The 17,665-nt window shown below is 39.7% G+C and overlaps 1 protein-coding gene across 3 annotated transcripts in view; it reads left to right on the forward strand.

Moving 5' to 3' along the window:
- Positions 1-17,301, forward strand: part of LOC131198433 (cytochrome P450 2K6-like) — a 51,591-nt gene extending 34,290 nt beyond the window's left edge. For 2 of the 3 annotated variants that reach the window (XR_009155079.1, XR_009155080.1), the window contains exons 7-10: positions 7,625-7,809; positions 10,730-10,871; positions 14,165-14,401; positions 14,454-17,301. Coding sequence is in view for 1 of the 3 variants with exons in the window: in XM_058183082.1 (XP_058039065.1) it covers positions 7,625-7,809; positions 10,730-10,871; positions 14,165-14,349 (512 nt within the window). In the remaining 2 variants the exon portion in view is untranslated. Of the gene's footprint in view, positions 1-7,624; positions 7,810-10,729; positions 10,872-14,164; positions 14,419-14,453 lie in introns of those variants that run through there. The other variant, XM_058183082.1, reaches the window with a different exon arrangement.
- The last annotated feature ends 364 nt before the right edge of the window (positions 17,302-17,665 follow it).

Genomic DNA, 17,665 nt, shown 5'->3' on the forward strand with positions numbered 1-17,665 from the left:
TGGATAGACAAATGGGACACAACCATCTGGTGGCAAGGGGGCAACTGGAACCTGAGGATAGCAAGAGGATCCCAACCCCCTCCATACCAGCAAATAGAAGCATTGCCCACTCAGGGAACCCTCCCAAAGGGCCCACCAGAACAACTGGAAGGCACCTCTGACAAACCCCAGAGGCCGAAAAGATCTCTAGAGAATATCAGGACCTTGAGGAAGTGTTCAACGAGGTCTAATGTGACATGCTACCCCTCCACCGCGAGACGGATTGCTATCAAAATAATCTCTGGGGCAAAGCTACCCAAATCCAAACTGTACACCATGATGCCCTGGGAAAAGCAAGAAATGTGCAAATACATAGACAAAAACCTAGTAAGGGGGTTCATCGAGCCGCCAAGCCAAGGGTTGCAGCCCCAGTCCTGTTCAAAGAAAAAAAACCTGTGTGTCAAGCTGTCAAAATGTGAATTTCACTGCATACAGCTAGACTACCTGGGCTACCGGGTGTCAAATGAGGGCATAGAGATGGACCTAGCCAAAGTACAAGCCATCTGAGGCTTACAGACCCCTGGCATCCCCTGACAGCTACAAAGCGTCCTAGGATTCACAAATTTCTACAGGTAATTCACTCCCTCCTTTGCAAAGATTGCCAAACCTATGACAAATCTCTTAAAGACAGGAGACCCAGGAATGAAGCCCCACCCGGGACAACCCATACAGTGGGACCTAACCTGCCAAAATGCCTTCCATACACTAAAAGAACTTTTTGCAGAGGAACCGGTGCTGAAGAATCCTGACTCGGAACAACCCTTTGTTATCCAAACAGAAGCCAGTGATGTGGCAGTGGGAGCAGTCCTACTCCAAAGAAATAGCCAAGGAAAACTACAGTCCTGTGCCTACACCTCCCGCAAACTCATGGACACAGAGAGGTAATGGGCCAAACGGGAAAAAGAGGCTTTTGTGGTAAGGCACTGCTAACCTGGTACCACCTGCTGAAAGGGGGGCAGAAACCATTCAAAGTCTGGACTAACCAGAAAAATCTGGAGTCCCTTAGGACCCCATGAAAACTATCACCCAAACAAGTTCGCTGGGCTCAATACGACTTTGTGCTAAAACACATCCCAGAGGGGAGGAACATCCTAGCTGATGCCCTCTCCCATATGCCTCAGTACAAATGCAAACAGTAGGAGGTAGTAGACACCATCATCCCCCCTACCCAAACAGCCACCCAAATGACCACCAGACGACAATGCTGCGACCAGGAAGATCGACCCACAAGCGATCTAACTGTGAAACTCAAAACTGAACTGCTAGCAAATCCCCGGTTCCATGACAACCAACACATCTTGACAAAAATGGATGACCTAGCATGGAATTGGACAAAACCCTATTCCCCAGAGTTCCTATGCACCTTAATCCTCCAGAGGAGCCATGACATCAAACCAGCAGGCCACTTCGGGTTCCTAAAGATGTCACACTTCGCATGGAGACAATTCTGGTGGCCCAGCATAAAGAAAGACATGGACAGTTGTGTGAAAAGTTGCACCATCTGTGCCACAATGAAAAAACGACCAGGAAAAACCCCTGGATTGTTGAAACCAGTGGCAGAGCCAATGAGGCCATGGGAGGAAATCGCAATGGACTTTATAGTGGAGCTGCCAAAAAGTGGGGGGAACACGGTGAACTGGACTGTAATAGACTTATTCTTCAAGCAAGCACACTTCATACCCTGCAGAGAACTACCCTCAGCCCACCAGCTAGCCAAACTGTTCCTGAAGCATATCTACTGCTTGCATGCAGTGCCACAAAGAATTGTCTCAGACAGAGGGGTCCAGTTCACGGCTAAGTTCTGGAGGGAGTTCCTGCAGTCCATTGGGTCATCCCAGGGCCTTAGCTCAATCTTTAATCCAAGCACCAATGGGGGTCAGAGAGACTGAACGCCATGGTAGAACAGTAGCTAAGGTGTTACGTGAACTATCAGAAGTCCAATTGGGCAGACCTCCTGCCTTTCGCTGAGGTTGCGTACAATAATGCTGTTTGAGACTAACTCTGTTCAAAGTAGTGAGCGGCATAGACTTTGTCCCAATGCCAAAATATCCAAGAGATCCACCCTCCTCAATCAGCTTGGCTGTCAATGATAAAAGCAGCATAGGAGAATGTCAAGAAAGTGCTAGCTAAAGTGGCATGGACCTATGAGAAACAGGCAAACACTGAGTCCTGCAATGGCCATTCCAGCTGGGAGAAAATATCTACCTCTCCACAAAATGCTTGAGGTTGAAACTCTCCAGTAAGAAGCTGGGACCCAAATTCATGGGCCATTCCCCATAGTGAAGATCATCAACCCGGTCATGATGCAATTAAAATTGCCCTGACTGCTAAGGAAGATACACCTGGTATTCCATAGAAGCCTCTTAAGCAGCCATAGTAGCCTCTTAGTGGTCAGATTGACCCTGAGGCCACTACCCCATGAGCCCCCCAATCCTGTGGTCATAGGGGGCCAAACCCATTATGAGGTGCAATGAATCCTTGACTCGAGGTGGCACAGGAGACAGTCCAATACCTAATCAAGTGAAAGGGCTACTCCTCATCAGAGGTGTCTTGGGTAAAGAGTAGGAACATCCAGGCTGACCGCCTCATAGCTAAATTCCACACAGACAAGCCAAACTAGCCTGGGAGGGGATCACAACCCTGAAATCTATACCTGTATTCAAACTGTCTTTGCTTTGCACAGGTCACCTTCAGGAAATGAGGGGAGGCAAATGTCAACTCGCAAAGCATCCCTCGCCTGCTCTTGAGTTGCCATAGGCAAGGGGGATCGAAAACAAACTTTGCAGCTGCCTCGAGGGAGCACTTCAGTCAAAACAAAATCACATTCCAGCCATCTCTCTGTCAAGGCCATCTCTGCAACTCATGAAATTACTTCATTGGAGAATGTGACTGATGACACAACTTGGGGCGAGGGGGGAAATAGGATCAGCCTGGACATAAATTAAATGAGGTCAGAGTTGGCTTCACTTGGAACATGCTGACATGAAGCTCCTAATAAATAACTGGATTTCTTTTGAAGCTTGGCTCGAGGCTCATGATTTAATTAGGGCATCAGTCGGAACCCTGACAATTTCTTTGAAAATGCAAATAAACCAGGAAAATGGTTGGCATATGAATTGAAAGCAGAAAAAAGAGAAGAAATTGATACATATATTGGTAGATGAGAAAGGAACTTTACATTACCAAAATGAGGACAAAATAATAATAATAATAATTCAAGACTATTATGAAAAGCTGTATGAGCAGGAGAAAGTTTCAGAAGGGAAAATTAAACAATATTTGGAAAAAGCGGAATTACCTAAAGTACCAGAAACAGTGAAAACTATGTTAAATGAACAAATATCAATGATAGAATTGTCAGCGACTAAAATCTATGGACTTTGGTGAGAGATTTATTAACATGATAAAAGCAGTATACCACAAACAAACGGCAAAGGTGTTGGTAAATGGAGATATGACAGAGAATTTTAATATTAAAAAAGGCACAAGGATGTTCATTATCTCCTTTACTACTTATACTGAGGTTGGAAGTGTTAAATAGAAATATTAGACATGATATAGAAATTAAAGGTATGGAATTAAAAGGAACAATACAAGTTACAGGCATTTGCAGATGATTTGGTTTTTATTCTGGAAGACCCACAAGAAACTGGACTTAAATTAATTAGAAAAATAAAAGAATATGGTGAATTGTAGGACTGAAAATAGATAAAGAAAAAACCAAAATAATAGTTAAAAATGTTACAGACACGCAGAAAAAAGAACTAACGAGGAAAATAGGTATACAGATAGTCAAGAAAAATATTTAAGAATCCAACTAACGGCAAGGTGTGTAACTATTAAAGAAGATAATTATTATAAATTGGCACAACAAATTAAAACAGATTTGGAGAAAGAAAAATCTACAATTGTCATTGATGGGAAGAATAGCCACTATAAAAATGAATATTTTGCCAAGAGTACTATATTTATTTCAAACAATACCAAAAAACTGAAAAAAATACTTTGAAGAATTAAATAAAACAAGATTAAAATATATTTGGCAAGGGATAAAAGCAAGGATAAGTTTGAAAATCTTGTCATATGTGCAGATACAATCTAGATATGAGAAGGGTGTTCAAATGTATGGTTTCTATAAAGAATCAACAGAATTAGACCAAATATTAACAGTGAAAGATGAAAAATTAATAAAGAAAACATATAGCTATTTGTTAAGTATTAAGATGGAAGATGAACAAGTAAAAGAAACAATGATAGTATGGGCTAAAAAAATTGGCTATCCGATTGAGTTAGATAAATGGCAGAAACTATGAGATAGAAATATAAATTAACAATGTCTACTGCATACAAAGAAAATCTTTATAAAATGTTTTATAGATGGCATTTTCCACCCTCAAGGTTAGCAAAGATGTTTAAGGATAAGTCTGCAAAATGTTGAAATGCCATCAGACACCTGGTTCATACTATCATATGTGGTGGACATGTCAAAAAGTGAAAAAATATTGGACAAAAATACATATATGGCTGGAAAAAAAGGATAAAACAGCATATTGATGTGAAACCAGAGACATTTTTTAAAAAACAAGTTTTATTGATTTTTTTCTTTCACATACATATTTTATGAACAGAGTATTGACCGCATCACATTTTATCTACCTTGTAACTTAGTTATATATTAATTTTTATAATTTATTCCAATCTTCTTTTTTGTTTCCCAATACAATTTGCTCATTCTATTTCTGCCAAAACATTATTTTCCTTACTTTTTAAACATGTCTTAATACCTTCTATACATAGTATATAAACAGTATCACCATCCACCATTCAACTTCTAATTTCTTAGCATTATTACTTATTCAGTTCTTACATTAAGCCCCTTTAGCTTAATTAACCTTCCAGATCTTATTCTCTTAGTACATAATACACAATAACACTGTCCGCCCTAATTCCTAATTTCCTATTCCTTATTTAACACCTAACATAGTTATATATTAATTTTTGAAATCAATTCCATTCTTCTTTTTTGTTTTTTATCTTAATATCTTCTATGGATAATATTCACCGTATCTTATTTTTCCATTTATTACATATGTTTCTCAAAATCCCCATCACACTTTTTAGCTGAAAACAATGTCAATTAATTATCTTAATGAATTATTTAACATTTCATTTTTATCTCTTAAATTTAAGTTATTTTCATCATGTTTCGTCTGCTAGTCCATTTTACAATATTTATCATATTTGCTTCTTACATACAATTACTAATGTTAACACACTTCCTTTATTTCTACTAATATATATCTTATCCTTCTCTCCACAATTCTTCCTCTTTTAACCGTTTTCTCTTGGTCTCTCCATAATTCCATTTCTCAATGTTTTTCTCCCTTCCTCCCCTCCCCTCCCTTCCCCTCCCCTCCCCTCATCTTTTTCTTTTTCTTCTTCTTTTGTTTTTATATTTATTGTATCTTTTCTCCTGAATCCTTTCTCTAACTTTTGAATCTATTCCTCGCATAGTTCTCCCCAAGTTTTCATTCTGTCTTTTTCCATTTCCCTGTCTTCCCTTTAACTGTGTTTTTTTTGGAGGGGGGCATTCCCCCCTATCCATTCTATTTTTGTCAATGTAAATCCCAGTGTAATCATCTAACTTTTTAACTTCAATTGCTTTTCCTTCAGCATTATTTTCTTGCTTCTCATTTATATTTTTTCCTCTTTTGTTTTCTAAGCACACTTTTAAGCATCTTCATTAATTCCTCATACATCCAAGACTCCATATTTTAATTTAATAATTATTAGATTATTTAATAGATTCAAGTCTGTGTGATCCCTTTTTTGATTTCCAAATGATATCCAGTTCAAATGTTGTCTAATCCACTCCAATTTTAAGCTTTGTTGTTTTTCTTCTCCTTCAAAGATCAAGACCAAGCAATTTAAAAAGAAACAAATATCTTTAAAATTTCTCACAATAGCCAAGGTTACAGCTATTCTTCCCTTCAATTTCCAATGCAGTCATTGCAGTGCTTCCTTTTCGCCAGCAGATGTCTCTCTCCAATCCACCCTTCCTCAAAGCAACAAAGTATCTAGCTTGCAATAATGTTTTCCACATAAAAAATACTTTCTCTCAGATTCCTTTTCCTTTTATTGTTTTTAATTTCTCCAAATTCAGTTTTAAGTCCAATTGTAGAATTGCCTCCCGCCCCCTTGGGCCTTAATATTTTAACCTCCTCTTTGTTCTTCTTTTCAATCTCATAATTGTCAAAAATAATTCAAATCCTCATTAAAGAGTACTTTCCCTCAGGTTTCTTTTTCTTGTATTTATTTTAATTTCTCCAAATCCAATTTTCAGTCCAAATATAAAGTTTCTTTCTTTTTGGGCTTTAGTACTTTAACTTCTGAAACCAGAGACATTTTTGTTGGGCATTTTACTGGACAAGTATAGTGAATAGAATAGAATAGAATTTTTATTGGCCAAGTGTGATTGGACACACAAGGAATTTGTCTTGGTGCATATGCTCTCAGTGTACATAAAAGAAAAGATACGTTCATCAAGGTACAACATTTACAACACAATTGATGGTCAATATATCAATATAAATCATAAGGATTGCCAGCAACAAGTTATAGCCATACAGCCATAAATGGAAAGAGATTGGTGATGGGAACTATGAGAAGGAAATGTATATTTGATTTTACATATACTGACTGCAACTAGAATTGTATTTGCACAACAATGGAATAGTGAAGAGATCCTAACAGATGAAAATGTGATTAAAAAAATATTAGAATGTACAGAAATGGATAGGATAACACTTTTATTTAAGGAAAAGAAGGAAATTGAATATTTTTTGACTTGGACCGTATTTTTTCAATGGTTAGGTGACAAAAATAGGAGCTAGAAACAGGGAAATATATGGAAGGATCAGTGATATAAGGAAGGTATGTTAAATTTGTTAAACAAATATTATTGTTGTTGTTATAATAATATAATTGATACTAGTGTAATGAATACTGTTGTAAACACTTTTAATTATTATTTCCTAAAATGACTTTTTACCCAGAGAACACACTGTTCAATTGAAATTGGACTTTTTATATGTTATAAAATAAAATAAAATAACTTATTTTTTTAAAAAAATAGTTTTCTGAATGCCAGAGTGCCAGCGTCTGGATTTCTGAGTGGGTATCATTCCAGAGGACAGGCATGGGTTCTGAGAAGGCACATTTCCTAGAGTCCCACCATTAATTGATGCACCCAAATTGTGTCTATTTGCCCAATTTTACCAGTAGTTTAATTGCACCCTGAAGTCTACTACAGCTAGACCATTAGGCTCATACAAATACATTGAGGCACAAAAATGTTATATTTTCTGCCACATACTGGCCTAGGTATAATCTCTGAGTAATTTTCAAGAAAGCCAGATGTATAACAGATTACAATAGTCCATTTATGAAATGACTAATGCATGAGTGGCCATGATCCATGTATCACAGTCAATGACAATTGTATCATTCAGAAATTAGAATGTATAAACTCCTATTTAAAACAAAAATCAAACAAGGAGTCATATTTGTCATTTTGTTCTCCTAGATAAAGTCCAAGAAGAAATTGCAAAAGAGATTGGTGATCATCAGCCAAGGACTGACTTCCGAGCCAAAATGCCTTACACTGATGCCGTAATTCATGAAATTCAAAGGTTTGCCGACATTGTTCCCACCAATTTGCCCCATGCAACCACCATGGACGTAACTTTCAAAGGCTTCTTCATTCCCAAGGTGATTTATTTATTTATTTATTATTCAAATTTTTATACCGCCCTTCTCCGAGGACTCAGGGCGGTGTACATCACAAATAAAACATAGATATCGAAAAAGTTAAAATACAAAATTGGTTAAAAAACTGATTCAATGCTTAAATAATTTAAAATAGGGATATAAAATTCTAAAATACTAAAAGTCCCACTAAAAACCCTCAATAAAAATGTTAGGCCAGCCCTGCTTGATGAAAAAAGAAAATTTTGAGCTCGCGTTTAAAGGTTCGAAGATCAGGGAGAAGGCGTAGCCCCATGGGTAACTCATTCCACAGGGCCGGAGCTCCCACAGAGAACGCTCTTCCCCTGGGAGCCACCAATTGACATTGTCTGGCCAACGGCACCCTAAGGAGGCCCTCCCTGTTAGAGCGCACCGGACGGTGGGAGGCTGTTGGCGGCAGCAGGCGATCCTGTAAGTATCCTGGTCCAATGCCATGGAGCGCTTTAAAGGTGATAACCAGGTCCTTGAATCGCACCTGGAAGACCACTGGTAACCAATGCAGCCTACGCAGGAGGGGTGTTACATGGGAGCTACGTGACGCTCCCTCTATCCCCCGCACGGCCGCATTCTGCACCAGCTGGAGCCTCCTGGTGCTCTTCAAGGGGAGTCCCATGTAGAGAGCATTGCAGTAATCTAGGCGGGAAGTAACAAGGGCATGAGTGACTGTGCATAGGGAGTCCCAAGCAAGGAAGGGGCGCAACTGGCGAATCAGGTGAACCTGATAAAAAGCTCCCCTGGCAACGGCTGTCAAGTGATCTTCTAAAGCCGTGCATCCAGGAGAACACCTAGATTGCGCACCAATTCCCTGGGGGCCAACGATTCTCCCCCCACAGTCAGCGATGGAGTTAGCTGACTGTGCCGGGATGCTGGTATCCACAGCCACTCAGTCTTGGATGGGTTGAGGCAGAGTCTGTTCGTCCCCATCCAGACCCGAACGGCCTCAAGACACCGGGTCATCACATCACATGATTGGTCTGAAATCACTGCATTAGACAAGGCCTAACCCCTTTTTAAGCATACAAGATACAATTTTGGTACAGTAAAGTATAGTTTTTTTCATTACTTATTTTTATTTTCTTTAAAATAATAACAGAAAAAGAAAAATAACAAAACAGAGACATACAGTAGAAAAATACACAAGAGGTTAAAAAAGTAACTGGAAAAAATACAAAAGAAAAAATAATTGCAAAAGAGATAGGAGTTTCTCAGCTACAGACAGACTACCAAGCAAAATGCCTTCCATTGATGAAGTTCAAAAATTTGCTGACATTGTTCCCTCCAATTTGCCACATGCAACAATCATGGACATAACTTTAAAAGCAGGGGTGAAATGCTCCTGGTTCAAACTGGAACGGCTGATCCGGTAGCGATGGCGGCGGGTGGTTCGGAGAATCAGTAGCAAAAATCCCTGGCCTCCCCACTCATGCCCACCCAATTGCCTGGTTGCCCGCTTCCCTGCTTGCTGTTTCTTTTAAAAAATGCTTTTAAAAGGTAAAAAAAAAGGTTCTGATGATCACAGCTGAGTCGCACGATCACCAGAGCCTTTTTTTTAACTTTTAAAAGCATTTTTTACAACCTATTCAACCGAATAGGTTGTAAAAAAATGCTTCTAAAAGTTAAAAAAAAAAGATTGCGCTCCACAGCTAATCACTCCACCTCCCACGTGCTGTTCTACTTATCCCATGTCTCCTTTTGGCGTGAACTGCGCATGCGCACTCGCACCTCGCATTTGGTGCGCGGTATGCATGAGGGTGCACAGCGCACATGCACAGCCATTGAACCAATAGTAAACTGGTTCAGATTTCACCGCTGTTTCAAAGGCTTCCTCATCCCCAAGGTGATCAGTCTAAAATCACTACATTGCATAAGATCTAATTTATCATGTACATTGTGGTAGAAGAATCAGTCCTTAAATGAATGGAATGGGCTAAATCAAGTTGATCTTTAGAGCAATAAGGCCAAATAGCCTGTTATCCCTTTAGAAAAAACACTCATAGATTCATCTCTCAAAGTGCCAAAAACATATGTTTTTCTTGGGTATCTGGCATTCCCAAACTGCCCCCCACCTCTTGATTTATGAGAGATGCTTTTCTGTCTTGTTTTATTTTATTTTTATTTTCCTCTTCTCTTGGTTTATTGCTTTATATCCGCTGCTTCCCTTCAGCAAGCCTTTATTATTTGTTTTGGATCCTGCATTCTGAGTCCACAAGTTTAAGATATAATGTTTCAGTATAGTAAAATACAGCTTAAGACCTATTTAGAATTGGTACAACTGATAAGCTATTAATCTGCCTGATGTTTTAATTTTTTGAACCTGTCCATTTCTCCATGCACAATAATTAAATCAGTATATATATTTGCAACACAATTTTTAAAATATAGTTTTAATATTTTAACTTTGAATGTTGCTCCAGACCCAATAAAATATATAAAAGCGAAAACCACTCATGACGCAATCACAAAATTTCCAGAACCGTAAAGCCTACAAACTTGAAATTTGCTACATATGTTCCTCTTGGCTTCTAAGTGCTCACTAAGAAAGGATTTTTCAAAATGACCATCAGATCATTAGTATTTCTTATATTATTATTAACACGCTCTGATGCTAATTAGTTAGACATTCTACCCCCTCCCTACTTGAAAATAACTCTGGAGAGAAGGGGTGTGGATAGCGGAGGCTTCTTTGGGGCAAACCTGAGGGGGAGAAGTGAAGAGGAGAGTCCAATCATAACTACTCATACATTTTCAAGCTGTAGGTGTCGATTTATCACATAGTTTCCTAGCGGAGCACGGATATTCAGCTAGTAATATATGTTATAATATAGCCATGTACTAAGAGGATATATTCCTTTTCATATATTGTTTTTATCCCTTCAATTTTTAGGGAATGTTCATACTTCCATTGCTGACTTCTGTGCTCCATGATGAATCTCAGTGGGAGAAACCTCATGAATTCTATCCTGAACATTTTCTTGACTCTGAAGGAAAATTTGTGAAAAGGGATGCATTCATGCCATTTTCTGCTGGTAAGATTCTCTGATGGCATAGATTATGTTCTATAAAAAAGCAGCCCTTAACACCTTGTTTGAAAAGAAAACAATTGATAAAAGCTGGATCTCATAGACCTTATTTTGTCAGAATTTGGGCCTCGTGAACAACATGTGTGGCCAGGCCATTGAGAGACTAGCATGTTGATTTCTGAGTCTGCCAGGGGAATCCTCAGCTCTGGGCATGAGGTACTGTTATTCCTGCTGTATTCAATATCAGCATCTCTGCATTTTGGCAGTCTAGGATGAAACTCTTTCAGCCTTCTTTGCTGATTGGGGCCTTCGGACAGACACAGATTAGGTCTTTTTAAAAGAAAAGCTTTTATTAGCTTTTCTTAAGCTTTTATTCTTCTTGTATCCTTGCAATTTATACTGATATTGTTTCCTGATTGCTTATTTGTACCCTATGACTATCTTTAAGTGTTGTAAGTGTTGTAAGTGTAAGTGTTAATGAAGGTATCTTTTCTTTTATGTACACTGAGAGCATATGCAAATTCCTTGTGTGTCCAATCACACTTGGGCAATAAAGAATTCAGTTCTGTTCTGTTCTGTTCTGTTCTGTTCTGTTCTCTGTATACCAATGACTGCATCTCCAATGATCCATTTGTTAAGCTACTGAAGTTCGCAGATGACACAACAGTGATTGGTCTCATTCGAGACAATGACGAATCCGCATATAGACGAGAGGTCGAACGACTAGCCTTGTGGTGCAACCAAAACAATCTGGAACTGAACACACTCAAAACCGTAGAAATGGTGGTAGACTTTAGGAAAAACCCTTCCATACTTCCACCTCTCACAATACTTGACAACACAGTATCAACAGTAGAAACCTTCAAATTTCTGGGTTCTATCATATCGCAAGATCTCAAATGGACAGCTAACATCAAAACATCATTAAAAAGGACAACAAAGAATGTTCTTTCTGCGCCAACTCAGTAAGCTCAAACTGCCCAAGGAGCTGCTGATCCAATTCTACAGAGGAATTATTGAGTCTGTCATTTGCACCTCTATAACTGTCTGGTTCGGTTCTGCAACCCAACAAGAAAAACACAGACTTCAGAGGATAATTAGAACTGCAGAAAAATAATTGCTACCAACCTGCCTTCCATTGAGGACCTGTATACTGCACGAATCAAGAAGAGGGCCGTGAAAATATTTGCAGATCCCTCGCATCCTGGACATAAACTGTTTCAACTCCTACCCTCAAAACGACGCTATAGAGCACTGCACACCAGAACAACTAGACACAAGAACAGTTTTTTCCCGAAGGCCATCACTCTGCTAAACAAATAATTCCCTCAACACTGTCAGACTATTTACTGAATCTGCACTACTATTAATCGTTTCATAGCTCCCATCACCAATCTCTTTCCACTTATGACTGTATGACTATAACTTGTTGCTGGCAATCCTTATGATTTATATTGATATATTGATCATCAATTGTGTTGTAAATGTTGTACCTTGATGAACGTATCTTTTCTTTTATGTACACTGAGAGCATATGCACCAAGACAAATTCCTTGTGTGTCCAATCACACTTGGCCAATAAAATTCTATTCTATTCTATTCTATTCTTAGGTCATAGCAATGTAGCAGAGCATAAAATGCAAAAAAAAGCAAAATATAATAAGATGGTAAAAAAATAGTTAGAAAGAAGGGACTGGATTAAAATTAAACTAGGGCTTCAATTAAGTACATTTAAAATGTTATTTCTAAGTTTAAATGACAACAAAGCAAAATTAGCATCTTGATTTCTAATGCTTTCAAGCCCTTGAGACACAAGCCCTTGAGCTCACCTATTGACTGTAGTTTGGCTCTGATTTCATTGTAAGCTGGGTAGTGGAAGACAGAGTGAATAATGTTTTCCCCTTGACAGACCACACAGGGACAGAGATGCTGTTCAACAGGGTGCTTACCAGTGATGGGTTGCTCCCAGTTCGCCCCGGCTTGGGCAAACCAGTAGTGGCAGGGGCGGGAGGCTCCGCCCACCCACCCAGACGTCATCAAAAATGCTCTGCACATGTGCAGAAGCACTGCGTGCTCCCGATAGCAAAACCAGTAGCACCAGGATTTGAATCCCACTACTGGTGCTTACCAAATCTCTCTTCAAGTAATGCCAAAGCCATGGTCTTCTGCCCATGGAATGTAAGGAAACTGATAATATTCATAAGATTCTGGGAAAGGCCTCAGAGTTTTTATTGTAAAAGTAGACCTTGATTTACAACCTCAATTGAGCCCACAATTTCTGTTCCTAAGTGATACATTTGTTAAGTGAGTTTTGCCCCATTTTATGACCTTCCTTGCCAAGTTGTTAAGTGAATCACTGCAATTGTTAAGTTAGAACCGGTTGTTAAGTGAATCTGGCTTCTCCATTGCCTTTCTTTGTCACAAGGTCTCAAAAGGTGACCCAGCCACACTGCAACCACCATAGATGTGAGTTAGTTGCCAAGCATTTGAATTTTGATCACATGACCATGGGGATGCTGCAATAGTTGTTAAGTATGAAAAGTGGTCATGAGTCAATTTTTTCAGGGACATTGTAACTTTGAAGGCTTACTAAATGAATGTTTGTAAATTGAAGATTACCTATAATGGCACCAGGATGAAAATATAGATGACTGCACCACAATCGGATATTTATTAGCATCCTTTTCAAAAGGCTTTCTCTGAAGTTTTCTCTATTCCAGGAACTAATCCCCCCCCCCCCAAAATAGTAGAGAATTAGATAAGCAGAAGGGTTGCCCTGGAGAGGCCTAAAATCTTCCCCATGAAGTTATTTTTGGATTATGTCCCATTGAGTAATAACCCACTCATCCCAACACATATCTTGGCTCCATCAATATCTGAACAATCCCCTTACCCTAAAATATTTTAATTGCTCTCTTTGGGAATCAAAAATCTTAAGGATAATACCCACATCTGTTTTCCATCTGCAGGACTAATGAAATGTGGTACCTAGATAGTTAAAGGAGGGGAATTACTGGTGTTGGCATTAATTTTTTGACTTTATTTATTTATTTATTTATTTATTTATTTATTTATTTATTTATTTATTTATTTATTTATTTATTTATTTATTTGTTGGGAAAATTCTCTGACTCCATTCCTTTACTGCATTTTTACTTCTTTCCATATCTTTGATCTGTTATTTTTTTCCTGTCTGCTGATCTCTCCATGACCAAAGAATATTGGGAAACTCTGTAAAATAATTTAAGAAACCAATAAACATAAATTTATCTTTTTTTGGCATCTATGCTTTCTTCCAGGTCGGAGAATATGTGCAGGTGAGAACCTTGCCAAAATGGAGCTCTTCCTCTTCTTTACCAGCCTCTTGCAGAAATTTACCTTCCAGCCACCCCCAGGAATATTTAAAGATGATCTGGACCTGACCCCTGTTGTTGGACTTACCTTCATTCCCATGCCGTACAAGACTTGTGCTGTGTTACGCTGATCTGACACAAAAAACTGTAACAAGTTTTCTCTCTCTCATCTCTCTTTCTCTCTCTCTCATCTCTTTCTCTCTCTCCTCCCTCTCGCTCTTTGTCTGCCTTTCTTTCTCTCATCTCTCTCTCTCTCTCTCATTTCTCTCTCCCCCTCTCTGTCTGTCTGTTTCTCTCATCTCTCCTTCTGTCTCTCTCTCATCTCTCTCTCCCCCTCTCTGTCTTTCTCTCTCTCTCTCTCTTTCATCTCTCTTTCTCTCTCTTTCCTTTCTCTCCCCCTCTCTGTTTGTCTGTCTCTTTCTCCCTCATCTCTCTCCCTTCCCCTCTCTCTTTGTCTGTCTGTCTCTCTCATCTCCTTCTCTCTCTCTCTCTCTCATTCTGATTCTCCAGCACTCTCTGAGTCTCATGGGCGCTTCTTCAGCCTTTGTTGGTGATAGATGCAACTCGGTCACTTGGTCACTCGGGGAGACTCACGATCTGCTCTCCGCCCCGAGACACTCACCTGACCTGGCTGCAGCTAATACTCTGCATTGTAATGGACTCCAGGAGGAGAAGAGGATGCCGTCTCCCCCATTGTGAAGTGCGCTAAATTTAACTGTGTTGCAAGAGCAGTGGGCAGGCCATGGAGGTGCCAACAGCATGCCAGAGAGAAATGGCCAGGCCGGGCCAGTGTCTTGGGGCTGAGAGGAAGTCACGCATCTCCCCAAGAGACCAAGATATGCAAAGCACCAACAAGGGCCGGAAGAAATGCCTGCAAGACCCAGCGAGAGATGAAACTTCACTCCCACTTTGGAATATGGAATGAATCTCCACCCTCGCCCTTCCCTTCTCAGGCCAGTCGAGGAGTGATGGGGAGGGGAGGGAGAGGGGCTGGGCCAGCCACTGGTGGTTTCAGCTGACAGGAAGCCACAGTAAGGGGAAGAAAGTGCTGCGGGTTGCCGACACCTGTTGCTTCGGCCCGCCTATGCCACCACCACCCCTTGCACCATTACCTCATTCCGGCTGGCGAGGGCTGCGCTTCTCCTTGCACATTGCACCACCTGCAGAGTTGCAAGTTGCACATACCTCCCTCTATGGCGGAGATTTCCAGCCCCATCATGAGCTGCCTGTCTGGTCCCATATTCCAGAGTTCTAGTTACAGGACTGGCCATTAGTCATCTCGGAGCAGCTCCTCCACCCGGGTGCACTGTGGATCACCAAAATTTTCTCAGTTGGGGATCTCTGGTTTAGAAGATGAATGGTAATAACCTATAAATTCATGAAATGTAGATTCTGATAGGAAAGAATATAATCACCAAATTCTGATCAAAATATTAACTCTGGTAAGAAATAAGATTCAGCAACATTCAAGAACATCCTTTTTCTTGGAAAGGAGCTGTAATTGCTATCTAACAGGAGGAATGACCCAACTTGTCCAAAATCATATTGACCCATCTCATTACATAATGTAGACAATAAAGTCTTTACCACAAAAGAACTAAATGTGCTTCTAAACAAACTGGTAGCGATTGATGAGACTGGGTTTGTTCCTAAGACGTACATGAACTATAACGGTAGATACACTAGGGGAGTCAGAACAAGAGCTGGGGATGGTGGGTATTCTAAGGGGAGATGGGACACAGTGACATCATGGTGATGACAAGCATGGTCAGACCCAGCAGCAGATCACTCTTGGAGAAGGCTGTCCTAGTGTTTGGTATCACTGTTGCATTCCAGTCCCTTCTGCTTCCCCCACAAACTTTGATTCCTAGCTTTCATGGCCCCATGTTTTCTTGCTGATTCCCAATGCCAGTTTAATGTGTAATAAGGCCGACCTGGCATGCAGTATCAGACCCAATATCTGTTTAAGAGGATTTATTTGCAGATAGTACAACAACATGTAGCTACGCTGCTATGGGAAGTTTATTGCCGCATATTAAAGTTAATGCCCTTTCAGGTTTGGAGGCAGTTAAACAATATAAATATCTTGCTATTTTAAAAGGAGGAGTTTGCTTTTAAATAATGTACTTAGGAAGAGCAGACCAATCTTGTTGGATTTCCAGGTCTTTGATATGCTATTTAAATATTCAAAATCCCCAAAGCTTTATCAAAATCCCCAAAGCTTTAACCAAAAACTGTCTACTATTGACCTCACCCCATTCCTAAGAGGTCCGTAAGGGGCGTGCATAAGAGCACAAATGTGCCTACCATTCCTGTCCTATTGTTTTCTTTCATTATATCCAATTAATATAGTTATTGCATGCTTATGCTTATATATATATGCTTATATATTATATAGTTACTTTCATGCTTATGCTTATATATATTGTTGTGACAAAATAAATAAATAAAAATAAATAAATGCACTAAGTGCATATTTGTGCCCTGTCATTAAGAGCACTTCCCTGAAAGGCCAGATACTGAAGTTTTTGTGAAATGGTCCTGAACCATACTGATTCATAATTGTCCTCTATAAGGAAAAAAATACAATATAATATGTGGGAAAAAAAGAACATTTTTAATCAATGTGCTATAATTTAAGTCCATGCATCTGTTTTGACTTTAGATAATCCTGCTTCCCCCCTTAGTACTACATTTGGGACATAGTGAACTGCCTGAAATATACTGTAGCTTTTAGGAATTTGGACTGTCCCCTTTCCAGAGGAGTAAAAGAAGAATAAGGTCCTAGCTGACCATCAAAGAGTAGCTGTGTGCAAACCAGAGGTGGGTTTCAGCAGGTTTTGACCAGTTTTGGAGAACCAGTAGCGGAAATTTTGAGTAGTTCAGAGAACCAGTAGTAAAAGTCTGACTGGCCCCACCCCCATCTATTCTCTTCCTCCCAAGTCCCAGCTGATAGGGAGGAAATGGGGATTTTGCAGTATTCTTCCCCTGGAGTGGGGTGGGAATGGAGATTTTATAGTATCCTTCCCCTGCCATGCCCACCAAGACACACCTACAGAACCGGTAGTAAAAAGATTTGAAACCCACCACTGGAGCAAGCCTTAGCTTAGTTTCAGTGCTACTAGAATATACTGTGCTCCTCTGGAGAAATGAAATGATTGACTTGCTACCATTTTTTAAAAACATTTTCATAACAGGGTCTCTGTAAAAGTCTTGGGAATGTCCCCTGCAGTGAAGGATTTATACTAACTGAACCCATTATTCATATCGGGAATACTTTCTTCTTCTACGTTCTTGAATAGCTAGTTTCCTATAATCTAACAATCTCTTATAAATGAAAGTTCTAGGATTGCTTTTCTCTAATTTTCCCTAACTAAGGGAGGAGTGTTAGGGCACTAATCCAGTATGTAAAGATGAAAACGTGGACGTGAATTGCTGCTCCTCCCT

This window comes from Ahaetulla prasina, chromosome 1 (assembly GCF_028640845.1).
Source record: "Ahaetulla prasina isolate Xishuangbanna chromosome 1, ASM2864084v1, whole genome shotgun sequence".
Classification (NCBI taxonomy): Eukaryota; Metazoa; Chordata; class Lepidosauria; order Squamata; family Colubridae; genus Ahaetulla; species Ahaetulla prasina.